The following is a 19030-nucleotide window of genomic DNA, read 5'->3' as shown; positions in this document are numbered from 1 at the left end:
AATATGAAGTTTTATAAGTATTTCATGAAGATTGAGAAAATCCTGGGCTTTAACTATGATGACTCAGCATAAATTCACAGTTTACAGTATGCATAGTTTACTTAAAGCCCTGAATGCAAAATAAATTCATAATATATGCATATTTGTAAGTTAAATTGTTTAGAAGTGCTTATATTTACTCTTCGCAGTCATTGCAACTAATAGATCCTTCCTGAATATTATTGGTGGGGTGTTTTTGTCCTGTCGATAACCCAAAAGTAAGCCGCAAGGCCTAAATCTGCTTTTTTGTCACCGCGGCATAAAAAATACAAGCTAGAAATACAAAAATATCTCAACAAAACTTACAATAGTGTGTTCTATCCTGAATATGTACTAAATATTCCATATTGCTAGAAACGGCAAAATAATTTAGGAAATTTGAGGCCCCAGGGGCAAAAAACAGAGAAAATGGACTACCCCCTGGGTCATAAAACAAATAATTTAACTTGTAAATGCTATGATTTTATGATTTTAAAGGTCTTTATATAGAAAACAATAACTGTGCTTGGATGTTATGCAAAAATTAGATGTTAGCAGTCATTTCTATAACATTTTAAGTGAATTTATACATCAGACTGGTATCTGCATACATACAACAATTGCAAATATGGCTTTGTTTTAACACTTCTAGCTCATATATTAGCTAAATTATGTCAGATATATGGTTAGAGAGGATACTGTTGTGACAAGAATTCTAAACTGACCATTTGAGGCAGAAATTGTGAACTTTCATTGACAAATAGGCATACAGTAAAATGTGGACTGGAGACACAGGCAGGATTTGATACTTTATATAATCTTGAATGTTGGAATGATTGACTGCTAAACATAACATTTACAGTGTTCTGAAATGCTTTCAATATGTTATCAGAACAGTTTTAAACAGGTTCTATGCATTTCATGTCAGAAAACATGCAAATAGGGTAAGCTGGCAATAATTAAAGTCTTGTTTTCAAATTCTTTAAAAAATTGAAACAGGGGAGGGGGTATCAAATGAACAGTAAAAGAAAACTTAGAGTGTATGCAGTGATTTCTTTAAGGCTATAATTCTGATAAGTATTAATGTGAGAAAAAGTGTTTTTAGAGAGTTTTCTATTGGAATAAATGTTTGTATAGGTTGCACTTTGTAAAAACAGCTGTTTCTCAAACCACGCCTCTTTTGGGGAGATATAGAATATTCATTGATAATTAATTTTGTTTACATACTGGTTCCCAGTTATGATCTCTAGATTTCATCTCATAGAGACATAACTTGGAAATGTTACCAGTAAATATACATATGCATATTGTCTATATAGAAATCTGTGGTAATCCTACAGTCAAGGTGGGGATAGTTAAGAAATTTAGTGTTTTGAATTTTGAAAGTTGCACGGCTGATCACTTTACTTTCTTAATTATTAGTTGGTTAATAGCTACGCCAAAAGTCGTTGATGCGCTTTAAATCGCGTTATTAGATGATTAACAAACAAGACTTACAATGAGATTTATTCACTCCCGGCATGCAAAAAGACTTAAACTACGTCACATAAGTCAGGAAGTTGGAATAAATTAAATTATTAATTCCCAATTTTCTTCTTTATTAGTGTTCATATCCAGATAAAACTTGGCAAATATGTTTTTTATGGTATTATGAACATAATAAGATGAAAAGTAAAAAATCGCGAATTTTCCCTTTAAACTCTTAGTTCAGGGCATATAAATGTTGAAAATATGCCGCACAGCCCTATATTTTGACCTTTGAACAAAATTGTAGTGCATATGAACTTTCCATTCTAGGATATGATTTTTTTCAAAACTTCATAGTAAAAGTGGTACAGTTTTAGCTGTAAAAGGAGTTCCTATGGGAAATTGCATTGTCAATATTTACAGAAATGCAACCTATAGTCCTATGAAATATTTATTCTTAAATTTTATATGATCTTATACAGATTTTATTGTCATTTCAAGAATTATCTCCCTTTTTTACATTCTATATAATTCACATCTCCTGTGACCAGACGACTGATATTCCTAAAAGCACTACAATACATTCCAAAACTGTGATAACATATATCACCCCACTGCCAGACTTTTATAAATAGCTGCACTTACCTGATGCAGAGGCTTTTTGTTATCGTCCTTTTTAAATAAAATTGTAATTTTAAAGTGTTGCTAATAGAGAATTTTCTTCCATGGAAGTTAAGATTGTAGCATATAATTCTTGATTTCAGACGAAAACAGCATTTGATTGATTGTTTTTAAGATTGTATTTTTATACTAGTCTGCTTTTATTTGCAAGTAATATCTAATTAACATCGAGTAAAAACAGATTTCCTGTTTTAATGAGTTATCTCCCATGCAAGATTGAATTTCAATACATTTTTAAAAGATTGTAGATTTTTTAGTACATGATGAAAATCTGTGTATTATTTCTATTTTCAACAGGTAATCAACAATGGCCACTTATTAGTAAAAATCATAAAAGGGAAATAACTCTATTAAGAAATAACTGTCAATTTCAGCCATGTTGACATGTTTGTAGACCTTATCCTGCTGATAATTTTTCCCTTTTTAAAGTTTCTATTTATCTGTTATAGTTTCAAGATAATAGACAAAAATGCATAAAAATGTTAAAAATTATCATTTAAGGGCAACAACTCCAATAATGAGTCCACTGAAGATTTCGGCCATTAAAGCACATATGTAGATCTTGCCTTGCTGATCATTTGCACTATTTAAAGTTTCTATCTATCTATTACAGTTTTCAAGATAATAGGCAAAAATGGGGAAAATTGGCATTAAAGGGCAAAAACTCTAAAAAGGAGTTGGCTGACGATATTTGTCATGCCAACTTATTTGAAGATCTTGTTTGGCTGATCATCTTTGCATTTTAAATTTTCTATCTACATATAATTTTTCGAGATAATAGGCAAATAAATTCGTCATTTAAGGGCAATAACTCCTATATGAAGTTGTCTGACAGTTTTGACTTAAATAGACATTAGGTAGAGCTCAACATTCTGAACATTTTAGCCATGTCAGATTTTCTCTTTTTATTGTTTTTTTTTTTAAATAATAGGCAAAACTTGCATATTACCCTATGTTCTATTTTTAGCTATGTTGGCCATCTTGGTTGACAGCCTAGGCCATCGGACACATTTTTTAAACTAGATACGCTAAAAATGATTGTGGCCAGGTTTGGTTAAATTTGGCCCAGCAGTTTCAGAGGAAATGTTAACGGATGACGACTGATGACGGACGCCAAGTGATGAGAAAAGCTCACTTGTCCTTTTGGCCAGGTGAGCTAAAAATGAATATTATAAAATACAGTAATATGCATAAGACAGGATGCAAATGAATATTCTACAGCACAAAATGCATGAAACAATTATGTACATAAATTTGCTCATGGGGAAGCTGCGGGAAAAAATAAACATGCATAACAACAGATGAAAATAAATAGTCATTCCACAATTAATTCTCCTCCCCTCCCCCAGAATATCACATAGTAGTCCCCTTAAAAGAATTTAACATAATTATAATTTTCAGAGAGTTATTTCTTTGATAGGACTGAGTCAGCACTGATATTCACCATTTGTGTTTTCTCAGAATTATTTCCTGCACTTGTGTAGCATTTTTGTTTTGAAAAGTTGAAATGTAATGAGGGTCCTAAACTGCAAAAAGGATGCTCGAGTCCTATAGTTTTCACTTTGTCTTTCTGTCTGTTCTATTTTTGTGTGTCACTTATATATCAGAGTTGACACATAGGTATCCCCATATCTCCTTTTTTATGTCACCTGTATATCAGAGTTGACACATAGGTTACCCTGTATTTTCTGCTTCTCCGCTAAGCATATGGCATCAAGCAGTAAAAGCAAAAACTGGTGGACTCATGAATCATAATAATGTGTCTGGGTAGGGTGACATGTCTTCCCGTGGACTGTTACTTTGTGGGCTAGTATGTTAAAGGTCCATCTCAGCATGTTGGTCTATTACAAAGCAGGGTTCATATTCGTATCACTTTAACATGTATTCATCCTGAATATGCATTTAATTTGCCACTGTACCTTAAACAGCCACCCATCACCATCAGTAAGGTAGCAACAGTATGTGTAGCACTGAACCATACATCAATGATTTTGATTGATTAGTGTTTAATGCCACTTTCAGCTCTGTAGGCTATTTCATGGCAGCCAGTTTTTATTGGTGGAGGAAGCTGGAGTGCCTAGAGAAACCAACAACCTTTGGTAGTAAAACTGACAGTCCAAGTCAATGAAGATTGGAGTCGAACACAGCTGCCACAAACGGGACTCTGAACTCACAACTTCAGTGTTGACAGGCTAGTGATGGGGAAGTTGAACTCCTTAGACCACTCGGCCACCGAGGCTCCTGCATTGTTTTTGAAGGTTTTTCATAGACAAACAAAGTCTTGTATTAACCATACAGGAGGGTATGAATATTTTATTGGTACCTTCTGTAAAACTACTCAATAGAAAAGAACTCTAGTTGAGCATAATATTATTCATTAAATGTTGTATTGTATTATTTGTATTTTACATTGATTTTCAGGTCACCCATTATAAAATATGAACTTTTGTACTTTTGATATGGGGTATATATTTTAATCAATTGTCGTCTGCCCTTGTCTTTTAATGTTTACAAAAATCTTCTCCTCTGAAACTACTGGACTGAAATAGTCCGTCGACTACTTGTTGAACTTCTTGATCTTTAAAGGCAATTTTTACCATTTATTTTGCGTTTTTGCCTCATTATCTTGAAAACTATATAAGATAGATAGACATTTGAGTTTAAATAACAAAACTGATCAGCAACACAAGATCTTTTTTGTGTTTTGGGAAAAACGAAAGAAGATGGAGAGAAACGTTAAGCAGAAAAAATTATCAGCAATATAAAATCAACAAAAATTCTATTCTATAGATATTCTAGTCTACCAAGTTGTAGAGTGAGCAAAGTGAGCTCTCTTTACAAAATTCTGTCATTGAATGGGAAGTATCACACATCATACCCTTATGCCTTGATGTCAAGAACTTGTGTAGGCAATAAAATTGAGAATGGAAATGGGGAATGTGTCAAAGAGACAACAACCCGACCAAAGAGCAAAAAAAAAACAGCCGAAGGCCACTAATAGGTCTTCAGCACAGCGAGAAAATCCCGCACCCGGAGGCGGGCTTCAGCTGGCCCCTAAACAAAAATGTGTACTAGTTCAGTGAAAATGGACGTCATACTTAACTCCAAAACATATAAATGAACTAAAATTAAAAATAATACAAGACTAACAAAGGCCAGAGACTCCCGACTTGGGACAGGCCCAAAAATGCGGCGGGGTTAAACATGAATGAAACTTTGTCATTAAACTGCACTGAGGATGCCATTTTAATAAAACAAAAGCTTGCAAAGTAACTGGCAAGTCTATACATTGTATTACATTGCATACTTCTCAATTTTTATTTGTGCATTTCAAAAATATAGTTTTGTACTCATTCTGTTATGCCCTTTGCTTAATATAAGCAGCTGAATTTATGTTCTATGTAGAAAAAAAATACTCTGAAATAAATAAATTTAAAATATAAACAATAGAGAAAAATGACATAAAAAATTAAAGAAAACAGAAATGAAGGACCATCATCTAGACCCTCCTATACAGGAGACAAGTATTCTTTGGGGCCCTAATTGGTGATCTTTTTTTTTTTTAATCATTTGAATGAGACAGTCAACATAAATCTATAAAATATCCTGTATCTTTGTAAATGGTACATAATTTTTACTTTAAAATACAATCATGCTAAGAAAGATTTTCCTTTTATAGCCAACTATATGGTATGGGGTTTTCTCATTGTTGAAGGCCGTACGGTTGCCTATAATTGCTTACATCCACTTTATTTGAAATTTGGTGGATAGTTGTCTCATTGGCAATCATACCTCATCTCCTTATTTTTATATTACAAACAATTCTTACATTTAATGTTGACAAAAAGCTGAAAGGAAATGTTCTTGACGTAAACAGTATTTTTTTCTTGTATGATATTTTATGAAAACAATCTCAGGTGAATAAGTTGAAGACCATATATATTAGTTCAATCCAAATGAGGCAGTCAAGATTTTGTATCTGTAGAAGTTGATCGGAGTGAATCCACTAAATCCAATGAGAGGTTACTCGACTTGAAGGATGCTTCAGTATGCAGTAGAGATGTCCCTGTTATAGTTCCTTCTTCATGTTGTTTTGATCCAGACCTAGAGGTTCTGTTGGTCAGGCGGCTGTCTTTCCCTGCCAGATATTGTGTTACTGGACTGGTATTGCTTGAATGATTAGTTTCATCACTTGGTGTGATTGGTCCATTTCCTGGTGGGTTATAACCAATCAGATTTTGCTGATCTTCACTGGAAATATTTTAAAAAAAATACATGCATCCTTTAATTGTATTTGCTTAATATTCTGTTGTATGTATTCATCAAAGTTGTACAAAAATTCGAACGTGTAAAAGTGTTGTTTGTTTATGGTTAACACGTATTTGGTTATTTATAGTAAGGTCGGATCGATTGCATGGGTAATTGGAGTTTCATGCACGAGTGAATTTAGTTGTTTAAAGTCATTAGAGCCATTGCAGTCAGAGTGTACAGTCGCAATTTGCAAATTAAATATTATAATAATTTATATTATTTATTTCCAGATTTGTTGACCACGAGCATGCAGCAACCAGTACCAACTACTAAATTTCGATATATTTACACGAACTTTCGACATTATTATACGAATATGAAAAATAAAAAGTGGCTGCAAGTGGCGTTTCCTATGTGAGAGTTTATGGTTATTTGATAAATATTTTATGTCCGTTTGACTTTACGAATTAGAATATAAGGGCTATATTTTATTCATCTCTAGAATATAAGTGCCATAATAAGACCTATGGCCATTTTTTTTATAATTGTCTTTATATTATAGATAGTCTGACCATTGTTTTCTAGGAGCATGAAATATTTGCCACTGGATGTTTATATAATTTTTTAAATGTCTTGTGTCATTTTTATCTTTAAAATTCTATCCATGTGCTGAATGTTGAGTCTCATTATTGTTTAAAATTATGGCAGCCCTAGTCTTTTGTGTTTACAGGAGAGCCTTAATACAACTTATTGTTTTGACTGAACACCATTGAGATAAGTAATCTAAATTGTTATTCTAAAAATTGAACAGTATCAACGTGTCACTTACTCAATAGGAGGCAGACCCACTTTTCTGTAATGTCTCCAACCTTCCAACATTGCTGGACTTATTTTACTTCTTTGAGTATAATGTAGTAGAATTTTCATCCTATATGGATTTGCTCTACATCTGTTAATACAAGTATACACTATTGGTTATTATTGTCACACATAGAAACATATAAGCACTTAATAGAATTGAGAATGGAGACGGGGAATGTGTCAAAGAGACAACAACCCGACCAAAGAGCAGAACACAGCCCAAGGTCATCAATGGTTTTTTAACGCAGCGAGACAAAAATCCCGCAACCGGAGGCGTTCTTCAGCTGGCCCCTAAACAATAATATGTACTATTTCAGCAGTGAAATGGACGCCACACTAACTTGAACTCCGACTTGAAATCGCTATAAATGAGCTAAAATTAAAAAAAAAAACACACACAATACTAAACTAGAGGCTCTAAAGAGCCTGTCTCGCTCACCTTGGTCTATGTGCATATTAAACAAAGGACACAGATGGATTCATGACAAAATTGTGTTTTGGTGATGGTGATGTGTTTGTAGATCTTACTTTACTGAATATTCTTGCTCCTTACTATTATCTCTATCTATAATGAACTTGGCCCGGTAGTTACAGTGGAAAATACTTTTAAAAATTTACAAAAATTTACAAAATTTATGAAAATTGTAAAAAATTGACTATAAAGGGCAATAACTCCTTAAGGGATCAATTGACAATTTTGGTCATGTTGCCTTATTTGTAGATCTTACTTTGCTGAACATTATTGCTGTTTACAGTTTATCTCTATCTATAATAATATTCAAGATAATAACCAAAAACGGCAAAATTTCCTTAAAATTACCAGTTCAGGGGCAGCAACCCAACAACGGGTTGCCTGATTGGTCTGAAAATTTCAGGGCAGATAGATCTTGACCTAATGAACAATTTTATACTCATCAGATTTGCTCTAAATGCTTTGGTTTCAGAGATATGAGCCAAAAACTGCATTTTACCCTATGTACTATTTTTTAGCCATGTCGGCCATCTTGGTTCGCGGGCGGGTTCATTGGACACATTTTTTAAACTAGATACCCTAATGATGATTGTGGACAAGTTTGGTTAAATTTGTCTTAGTAGTTTCAGAGGAGAAGATTTTTGTAAAAGATTACAAAAATTTACGAAAAATAGTTAAAAATTCACTATAAAGGGCAATAACTCCTTAAGGGGTCAACTGACCATTTTGGTCAAGTTGACTTATTTGTAGATCTTACTTTGCTGAACATTATTGCTGTTTACAGTTTACCTCTATCTATAATAATATTCAAGATAATAACCAAAAACTGCAAAATTTCCTTAAAATTACCAATTCAGGGGCAGCAACCCAACAACGGGTTGTCCGATTCATCTGAAAATTTCAGGGCAGATAGATCTTGACCTGATAAACAATTTTACCCCACCTGATAAACAATTTTACCCCATGTCAGATTTGCTCTAAATGCTTTGGTTTCAGAGATATAAGCCAAAATCTACATTTTACCCCTATGTTCTATTTTTAGCCATGGCGGCCATCTTGGTTGGTGGGCCGGGTCACCGGACACATTTTTTAAACTAGATACCCCAATAATGATTGTGGCCAAGTTTGGTCAAATTTGGCCCAGTAGTTTCAGAGAAGAAGATTTTTGTAAAAGTTTACGGACGACGGACGCAGGACGACGGACGACGGACGCAAAGTGATGAGAAAAGCTCACTTGACCTTTCAGGTCAGGTGAGCTAAAAAGGGCTAGAGGTTCCTGACTTGGCACAGGCGCACAAATTCGGCGGGGTTAAACACGTTTTGTGAGATCTCAACAAATTAAACACAGATGTAAATGATTTTGCATTGATTTGATTTGAATTTGAATTATATAATTTATATAAATAATTTAAATTTCTTTAGTTAGTCTTCCAAACGTTTTACGTATTTTGTTACGGGACTCATTCTACTTTCTACAGAAGACAAAACAAAGGGAAAAACAAACAATCAAAACCTAACACATTCTCCATTTCAACAAAAAGCAAAAAGGGTACCTATAACAAAAAAGTCGTCATGTTGGTCACATGTAGACCTACTTTTCTTGATTTATCTTCATACCTGTTGAGTATTTGTCGTTCGCCAGTATGATTAAATGACAAATAACCCAGTGCAATGGCTGCACATCCTCGGACTTGTTCAACATTTTTCAGAAGTAAGTGACAAAGATGGTCTACTGTGTCAATGGAGAGGAATGCAGACGGAATTCCTAAAATGAGAACAAAAATAGCAAATAATCATTGATTGTTGTTTGTCTAACGTCCATTGACAATTTACACAAGAATAAAATTTAGTGAAAAACAATAGTTTGCATTAAAATGCCAGATACGTGTATTACGTGTTTACTATTCAAATATTTCTTGCCAATCTCACTATAAAATCTGTTTAGGAAAAACGTTTATTCAGATTTCACGGTAGTAATTTTCCCTTGTTCTTATGTATAAAGCAACGGTTGCATGGCTGTACTGATTTAGAGTATATACATTATTCATTCATATTTCGATCGTTATTATGCACAAAAAATCAACTTAAGATATGAAATCAATAAAGTTAGCAGTCTAGTTTTATTCTTTGTGATGTGCAATATACCTCTTATTCATGATGGATTGCTTTGTTTGTGTTCTTTCTACTTCAAGTTTGCATACCTGCTCTTGTATGAGACAGTCTGGCAATACAATCGCAAGATAACGCTAAAATTTCATTGTCTGTTGAATCCTGTACCAGATCTATAAGTAATTTGATTCCAGCAGCAGACGATAAAGCCTGTTCAGTGTCCGGTATGATTCTTGCTAAAACTACAACCTAGAAAATTTGAGAGGTCAAGTTCAATTTATTTTAAGCTAACGAACATTTTAGATACATTACAAGTCTTTGTAACAGAAAAAAATAAATGAAAACTCTGTATGATCTGTATTTTGTAAATACCACATTAAAAAAAAATGGCCATAATAAGATATCTAAACAGTTGAAAAAATTTCAATAAACAAAACAAACAAACCGGGAACAAATTATGTATGGCCAAATAGGGTGCCTCTATAGATCCCGTGTTATACAAATTTCGAAAAACGAATATAATCGTTGGAACAATTCCAAACAAATGAAATGGTAAAAAGCATTAAATATGTAGCTGTGTCCTTTGCATGCACATCACATATTGTCCATAAAAAGCTTAAGTCTCCATTCTCAATTTTACTTTTCGCATTTAGGAAATAATTATGCAATGAAAAAGATAACAATTTTGGAAGAACTTGAAACTGAACCAATATATCAGTTTATAAAATTCTTTATTATGATCATTAATAATATCATTAATAATAATGTCCGAATTAAATGCATTAACATCTAAATATGTAAATCGAATTCTATACCTGAAAAGCACCTAAACACCGGAATAATTCTGTCTCTGAGTGGAGGAATGGGCGGAAACTGTTAAACCTAACACCTCCTTGTTCTGCTATTTCTTTCTGTTCCGCCAGATTGTTGTATGCAAATGTAGCAAGAGCTAAACCTGCTAGGAGTCGTACATTTGGATCGGCTGAGTACATAAGTTTAAGAATCCGAACATATGTAAATTCTGGAAATTTCTTGATTTCATCAAGCACGTGCTGGTTACCTAGAAATGTAAAGTGCAAATGTTTTACGAACAGATTTTGAATATTATCTGTTTTTATGGTGGTTTTTTTTAAACATTTTGGTCAAATTTTCTTCTATTTAGGTACGTTGGGGTACATTTTTGGTTTGGATATGGTTTTTGATATTAGTAATATTTTCCTCGCAGTGACTATGTTCTTTCAAGGGGGTAAAATGAAGTTTTGACCTTATTGTTTTCCTATTATTAATTTTCCTTTATTGATGGTGAAGTTCCTTTGACTCCCTCTAATGGGGTGTAAAAATCTCAGTTGGTTAGATATGCACGTGTTTGAAGTGATGTCTCGAATTTCAATCAACTTGATATTTTCATTACTTAAAAACTTTACAACATAGATGTAGAGATCATAAATTTGGTAAAAACTTTTACTTAATTTTATCATAAATGTATCTATATGTTAAAGACGTATGATATATATACCTATAGGAATTTAATAACAAGTAGCGATTCGCATCCTTCTTTTTATGGTGTAATATTGTTTATAAGGCTAAAAAGTTTAGAAATTGTCCTTCAAATCTTTTCATTTATAGCTTAACAGATACTTATTGACAATTTTCATAGTTATACTGTTGTTGTTTAATCACCACTCTGGTATTTTGCGGGATAATCATCAACTCGCTAATATGAAGAAATTCTAAATTTTTCCTTTGTTTTTCTGTGTTCTGTTTTATCATATCTTTCTATACTGTTTATGACGTTCCTGTATAAAATGTTCTATGAAATATAGAGACCTATGTCCGGTGTAGGACGGCATGTTTTCATATCAGCAGGTTAAGTACTTTAAGCATGCTTTTAGTTACTACACACATTCTTCATATAATTGTATAGACAAATATCTTTTATTGAATAACACATAAGGCCCTTTATATTGAAAGATGTAGCTTTCCGATACTGAGGAAGAAGCCAATACTTAGTATGATCTAGTATGTGTGCGAAGCTTGACAAATGAGGTTAAAAACAACAACACCAAAACGGAAAGATAAACACCACTTATTTTGTACAGATATATTTGAAGTGTATACCCCAGAATAATTACTTTTCTATTGTTCTCGAATTATCGCCTGCTAACGACTGAAAACGAAAATAATTAAAGTCATCAGGAAAGCTCATAGCATAAAAATGAAAGCCAAGGATGTATGAGAACCGAATCATGTGAAGAGCTATATGACCAAAGGGACCTAAAAATAATAGCCAAATCCATCGAAAGTCAACTAACTCTGCCTGAGGGAGTTGAAACCTTAGTTTCATAATAATTTCCAAATTTATCAATTTAAGAAAATTAGGTTACTACTATACAAATCATAGATATAAGAAGATGTGGTATGAGTGCCAATGAGACAACTCTCCATCCAAGTCACAATTTGTAAAAGTAAACCATTATGGTTAAAGTATGGCCTTCAACACGGAACCTTGGCTCACACCGAACAGCAAGCTATAAAGGGCCCCAAACATGGCTAGTGTAAAACCATTCAAACAGGAAAACCAACAGTCTAATCTATAAATGTCATTATTAAAGCATTGACTAAAAGTCCACCAGCAGCGGTATCAACCCAGTGCTAAAAACCGAACTGGTGAGTTGACTCATATTGAGATAAAGGTAAAAAATAAATAATAAGAGCCTGTATCGCTAACATAGGTCTATGTACATCCAACATAGGGAACTAGAAGAGAACTCATGACAAAAATTTTTTTGTTGATCTTGTATTGCTGATAACTTTGTTCTGTTTACAGTTTCTCTGTATCTCCCAAAACACAAAAAAAGGGTTAAAAATCGTCATTTAAGGGCAATCACTCCTCATCCACTCACGATTTCGGAAAATTTGAATTATGGCAGATATTGTCTTGCTGCTCATTTTTGCTATCTAAAGTGTCTCATGATCTTTTACAGTTCTCAAGATAATAGGCAAAACCGCAATGGTAAACATCGTCTTTTAAAAGACCAATAACTCCAATAAGGAGTCAACTGACGATTTGGCAATTAGACTTATTTTGTAGGTCTTGTCTTGCTGGTCATGAGATAACAGACAAAAACGACAAAAATGGTAAAAAATCGTTATAAAAAAGCAATAAGTTCGATAAGGAGTCGTCTGACGATTACGGCCAAGTTGACTTATTTGTAGATATTTTCTTGCTGATAATTTTTAGCCCAGTAGTTTCAGAGGAGAAGAATTTTGTAAAATTTTACGAACGACGACGACGGATGACAGACGACACCGACGGACGACAGACGACGACGTCGGAAGACGGACGCCAAGTGATGAGAAACGCTCACTTGGTCCCTTGTGTCAGGTGAGCTAAAAAGGCAATAAATTGTCACAGTAAAACAGGGATACACTCCTGCAAATACGATATTTGAAATCATATTCGTCAATTGATAAAGTACATGCGGTTATATTACTAATTTTGAAAGAAGTAGTTGAAGTAACAGTTCGTCAAGATCAATTGCTTTATTCCATTTGTCAAGGGCTAACATTTGCTAGTCATTACCGATTTGTATTTACTTTTTATAACGTTGTGGGGCGTTGCTTTATTAAATTCTTGATTATTTATACATGTTATATACCAATCGTAAATCCTACATGTACATTGATGTGCATTGCTGTTTGGGTGTTATATTAATCTTTACCGACCATACAAGTGCTAATGTGGAAAACGGGAATACAGACAATATGTGTATAGAGTCTATTAACGTAATATCATTTCTATTCAACCCAAACGAAAACAGCGAGTAAAACATGTCCTTTGGCAAACAACCGATATGTCTATCTTTTTTTTATGATCATAATACGACCATCTGAATGTTTAAATTGAATTCATCTTCCTCTAGTTAGGTACTTGAGGCGAGTGTACCACTGAAAGCCAGTCAATGATAAAACACTAGAATTGAACACAAAATTTTGAAATTAATTAAATGTATGTATGCCTGACTGAATACAGTGAATTGTAGTTAAAGGTCAATCAATAAGTTCCTTTTTTAGAGTTAAACGTCCCAAAAGGTAAATCTAATTATTAAACAAAGCCATATTTAATTTACTTTCAAAATTAATGACACGGTACAAGTATTATCTGAAAGGTGTATACTTGGTACACTTTGAACACATGTTATTTAAAATGTAAAATTATGAAATTTGCAGGTGTAGGAGGATTGGCGCGCAAATTCTGTTTTTAGCACCATTATAGTGATTGACTAAACTATTATGTTCATAATACATGCCTGTTACAAACATTTAGGTTAACATTCTCTATCAATTTTGTAATCAACTAGAACCTTGATGTAGATGCTTTTTCTTTTGGCTTACCTAAAGAAACAGCTGCAAGTGCAATGGCTGCCTCAATTTGTACGGTCTCATCTTCGGAAAGGACCATCAATGCCATTAAGTTTTTTATAGACCCCAGACGTAACAATGTGTTCTGATTGTTTCGGTTTGGCACATATCCAACACCAAGACAAATAAATCGTAACGTCCGTATAACACTCAATACAATGTAAACCTTTGAAGAGCTGAGAAGTTTCAGCAATGCTGGTATTCCGTGAGATTTTGCTATTTCTGTCTGGTAATTTAAGGGACCTTGTGCTAAAATACACAAGCATTCTGATCCCATAAAATGAAGTTTATCTGAAGATAAAGCATTTGCAAATTGTACTAATAAAAATACTCCGATCTGTTCTGCAATGTATCGCTTTATATCGAAGTCTGAACCCGAAATAGCCCAAAGCGCAAGAGCTGTCTTTTCTTGGATAACAACAATTCGTGTCACTCGCAACATTTTCAGCATGTGTTCATGAATGTTTTCTCCAACCATAGCCTTCTGTGTCGAATCATTTCCTATAGAGAGTTTGTATATGGTGTCGACTGCAGACATTTGTATATCTCTGCTGCTTCTTATGCTTAATAGAGATATAATATGAGGAACAATTCCAGCATTAATAAAATTATTTTGATTGGTTTCATCGTTGTTTGCAATTTTTCCAACAACGTTACTCAGAGTTACTAAGAAACTGTGCTCATGAAATTCTTCAAACAGAACTACTAATTGTGGGATGCAACCGTGCGAAGTTCCTACTTGAGCTTGAATCTTTGTCTCTGATTCTGCGAGGTTACCAAGGCAGTGTACTGCGGGGATCAATACTTCGTAGTCGTGGATATCTTGGAGAACTTTAACTAAAGCCGGAATACCATTGTTTTGACTAATTTGCAATGCGTAGGTTGTATTCTTTGCAAGCGAATCAAGTATTTCTGCAGACAACTGTATAACATAGTGGTTGGTTGACTTCAGAAGGGTAATAAATGCGATAATCCCGCCACTTGACGAGATTTGTTCTTGAACTTCTAGTCTTTCTATCAGATTCAGAAGTGTCTGAAATGCTGGAATTTTTGCTTCATCACTTAGCGAACTTCTTGCAACACGAATAACTACATTTACACCGCCGTTGTTGTAAAATTGTTCCCATGAAGGATTTATATTACCGTTTTCCAAACGATCAGTTAGTACCCGAAGACATTTCCCTGCTGCTTCAGCCTCTTCTTCGCTCTCGGAATCAAAAAAACGGATCAAATTTTTCCAAACTGGAATCATTGGATTATCGATCTCAATAAGATATTTTAGCATTTCTATGTATATCTTTAATGCACATATTTCCACAGCTCCATGATTCTGTGCGTTTATCACATCCGTACGCGCACCACTTTCCAGTAGATATTTCACTGCTTTCATTTTATTCCCGTCAACAGCGCACAAAAACGGTGTCATCAGCTTGTCATCTTTTGTTTCCAGTTCTAATAAATCCCTGTTTTCATTCAAATTGAAGTCCACTTCCAGTATATAACCTCCATGAGCTGCCCTGTGAATCTGATTCCATCCCTGTGAGTCAAACTCTACAATTTCTGCCATTATAGTCTTCTGTTTAGATTGTCTATCTAAAATCGGATTTTGGTTGACAAGTACATGCTCACAACATCAAAAACTCAAAAGATATCTTACATGTATAGAAATCTACAATGGAGAAAAAAGAAAACGTTAAAAGCTCCCCAAATACCGTTACAAACTAACAAAGGGCGCAAACGAGAGACAACTTCATGTTATTAACATGGTTAAGCCAAGAGTGTATGTAATTAGGGTCCTACTGTGCCATACTTTCCCCTTTAAGACGAAGTACATTCTTGTAAGCTAAGATAAGACAGAACCAATTTACAATCTATTAAATATATATATATATATATATATATATTTCTCTAATTCTTCGTCAATTTATCCCTTTCTGCACCCATTGTATAAAAAAAATTTAATCAACGTGTGGTTCGTTTGATCTCAGTTCTTCATTAGTTAAAACCCGATTATGACGTCGAATTTTCTTGCTTTCCTCTGAATTTCCTATTGTGACGGCATGAAAAAAAGGCGACCATGCCTGATGACGTCACATAGATAGAACACATCTTTTTGCAGATCATTCGAAAAGAAGGAATAAATTTGCCTGCGTATTGTTTGAAAATCATTAGAGAAACAGATTCCACCACCAAATCTCGTGTAATACGATATTTATCCACTCTCGGCAGTTAAATTTTAAATAGTTAAAACGCTCGGCGAGCCTCGCGTTCTAAATTTGAAAATTTAACTATCTCGAGTGGATAAATATCGTATTACACTCGATGCAGTGGTAGAATCTATATATATATATATATATTCAATATTATATCTAAAATTTTAAAGTTGGATATATTTTTCATTGAAAAACCCTGCTTATTATATTTTATAAATTAATCAAAGTAAGCTACCAACGTTACTGATTTTTAAAGCAGAAACAAAGAGATGTACAGTACTATTGCCAATGATACAACTATCCATAAAAAATCTACTTTACGTTAAAATATGAATATAATGCATTTAAAATAAAAATATAAATTATTAGTTTATACTCACGAAGCATATAGTAGTAAACAATGAAAGTGTTTAAAGAAACTATTACCAAGTGTATATGTCACGGTGTTCTGTTCCACAACGTAAGGTTTGGGGTCTCTGATTACAATCGCGTCGGTTGCCATGTCGCAGTTTACATGTAGTTGATCAAATTTCAGCGAACATGACTATATATAGTAGTGGTCGAAATTCTAAATTATTCTCCTAATTCATCCTAAAAAGTATACAGTCATAATTCCTTCTCCCACACGTTTAACACCGTGATCAAATATGCTTGTCCACAATTTTTAAGTCGGATGAATTTTTCACGAAAATTACTCTTGTCGTATGAAACAAGTTACTATACTTGATTTGAAAGAAACCATACGATATGCGTGTCATTTTCAAGCATCCACCAAAAAATAACTACTTAATCAATTTATACAAGACTATTCATTACCACAACACGCAAACAATCGTTTGCATTTAGGTTAAGTTTTGTTTAGTTAGTGTGATTTTAAATGCATTTTCTTCTATATCTAATGAGCAAAATGTTTAGATTAAGTCGTTTTGAGCAAACTACACAGTTTTAATGTGTTTTCTACCATGGCTGATTTCGAATATCGATTAACGTGAACGATCACCCCAGATGCATTAGATTTCCCCTCTCTTCACGAAGAATGGTATATACCAGTCTGAAGGAAATTGACATTAGGTTGCGCTTTTCTCTGAGTGTTTAAGACGTCCTTACACGAAATCCGTTGGATGTGTACTGATCAAAATTTAAGTTTGTGAAAATATGGTTTATTTATCAGTATAATACTCTTAGATCTGCTAGACTGTAGCCTTTTATACAGTGCCAATTGCACAGTTGCTGTATGAATTAGTTTGATATTATATTACAAGTTAACCTTTAGTGCAACATAGAATCCCTGCGCCGTCGAAAAATTCACAGTCATTCTACAGCTAGTAATACTCACATGGTCATCAGACTCAGAATTGATAAATGAATAAACGGATGAATTCTTTATTGCAGTAGTTACATGCTGTAGCAAATTTTAGCAAAACAAACCTGGGACATAATATATTAACGTTATTATAGTGGTCCCAGCATATATTTACATTTTGACACATAATAAACAGCACATATTCTAAAATAGTACAATTGACAAATTGTATTTGTCACATTTCACATAATTACATAATTTTCCAGCTAACAATCTAGATTTTGTTTGATACAAATACCATAATTTTATTATTTTTGGCCACGAACAGTTGTATTCTGGTAAAAACTGCAGACTTACACATCTATATTTAGGACACACCAAAGTAAAATGGTACTCATCTTCCACACTTTTCATATAACAGCCATTACCTAATCTGTTTTCTCTTGGTATATTTGAATACCTCCCCACCAATCTTCGTAATGTCCGAAGCAAAAGTGGGCACAGATAAGGTGCGGATAATTATTATGGGTTACGTGTTAGTATGTCTGGGTCATGGTAGGCCTACATTGGGACTTTCATACTGTTATTGGCATGAACAGTTTTACTCAATGAAAGTATAATCCCCTATATTTGTTTCCCCGTAAAGGGTGGTAAAATCAAGCGTTTTTAACTGTGCAATTGCACAAAGAGTGATGTACTCTAACAGAATGTAGTTTTAAGTACCCACAACTGATTCATGTCGCTCCTAGAGCATTTAGTCGCAGAGAAACTATCAGGCAAGATTTCGATTGCTGATATACACGATGTTTTAACAAAAATTAGAAAGGAGTTTCGAGTAATTGACAGACCTAGCAATATTAAATTGTTAATAAGGACACGCGGGTATGAGATTTGGGTATCCAGTATAAAGAAGGAAGATTCATTGCTTCGTCTTTGGTTAAAATTCCAAATTGCCATAAAATACTATAAAAGTGCAGTGATCCAACTATATGATTATTGATCAAAAATAGCAGAGATACAACACAGACTGTATTTTTATCTGAACTTCCGGTGTCCAATCATATCATTTCTATTTATCTTTCTATTTCATTTAGATCTAGCTTACTTCTTGGTATCAAATCAACATCTTTATAGTAATAACATTCACGGTACCAATTTTTCTGCACCTGATGCGCATTTCGCCAATAAATGCTCACAAAAAATTACTTCTTAATATAGCACATACTTTGAATA

General features: G+C 33.7%; 1 protein-coding gene across 1 annotated transcript; it reads right to left on the bottom strand.

Annotated features, from left to right (window-relative positions):
- Positions 1-5465: 5465 nt before the first annotated feature.
- LOC127701478 (ankyrin and armadillo repeat-containing protein-like) lies at positions 5466-17099 on the bottom strand. Its single transcript, XM_052205351.1, has 7 exons — positions 16875-17099; positions 14255-15950; positions 10675-10919; positions 9952-10108; positions 9368-9515; positions 7247-7366; positions 5466-6417 (listed from the first exon to the last, which is right to left on the bottom strand). Exons 2-7 carry the CDS (start codon positions 15846-15848, stop codon positions 6132-6134), a joined length of 2550 nt encoding a protein of 849 aa, XP_052061311.1. The 5' UTR covers positions 15849-15950; positions 16875-17099; the 3' UTR covers positions 5466-6131.
- Between the last annotated feature and the right edge of the window lie 1931 nt (positions 17100-19030).

Source organism: Mytilus californianus, unplaced genomic scaffold (genome assembly GCF_021869535.1).
Source record: "Mytilus californianus isolate M0D057914Y unplaced genomic scaffold, xbMytCali1.0.p SCAF_5, whole genome shotgun sequence".
Classification (NCBI taxonomy): domain Eukaryota; kingdom Metazoa; phylum Mollusca; class Bivalvia; order Mytilida; family Mytilidae; genus Mytilus; species Mytilus californianus.
Note: the sequence above shows the minus strand (reverse complement) of the source record. Positions and strands in the feature narration are given on the sequence as shown.

What these genes read in the sequence shown, in the direction of transcription:
- LOC127701478 (XM_052205351.1), bottom strand. Translation starts at nt 15,848, where the DNA reads ATGGCAGAAATTGTAGAGTTTGACTCACAGGGATGGAATCAGATTCAC. An exon ending in GGTGTTTAGGTGCTTTTCAG is followed by an intron (nt 10,109 to 10,674) that starts GTATAGAATTCG and finishes CAAATTTTCTAG; the next exon opens with GTTGTAGTTTTAGCAAGAAT. An exon ending in ACTGTCTCATACAAGAGCAG is followed by an intron (nt 9,516 to 9,951) that starts GTATGCAAACTT and finishes TTCTCATTTTAG; the next exon opens with GAATTCCGTCTGCATTCCTC.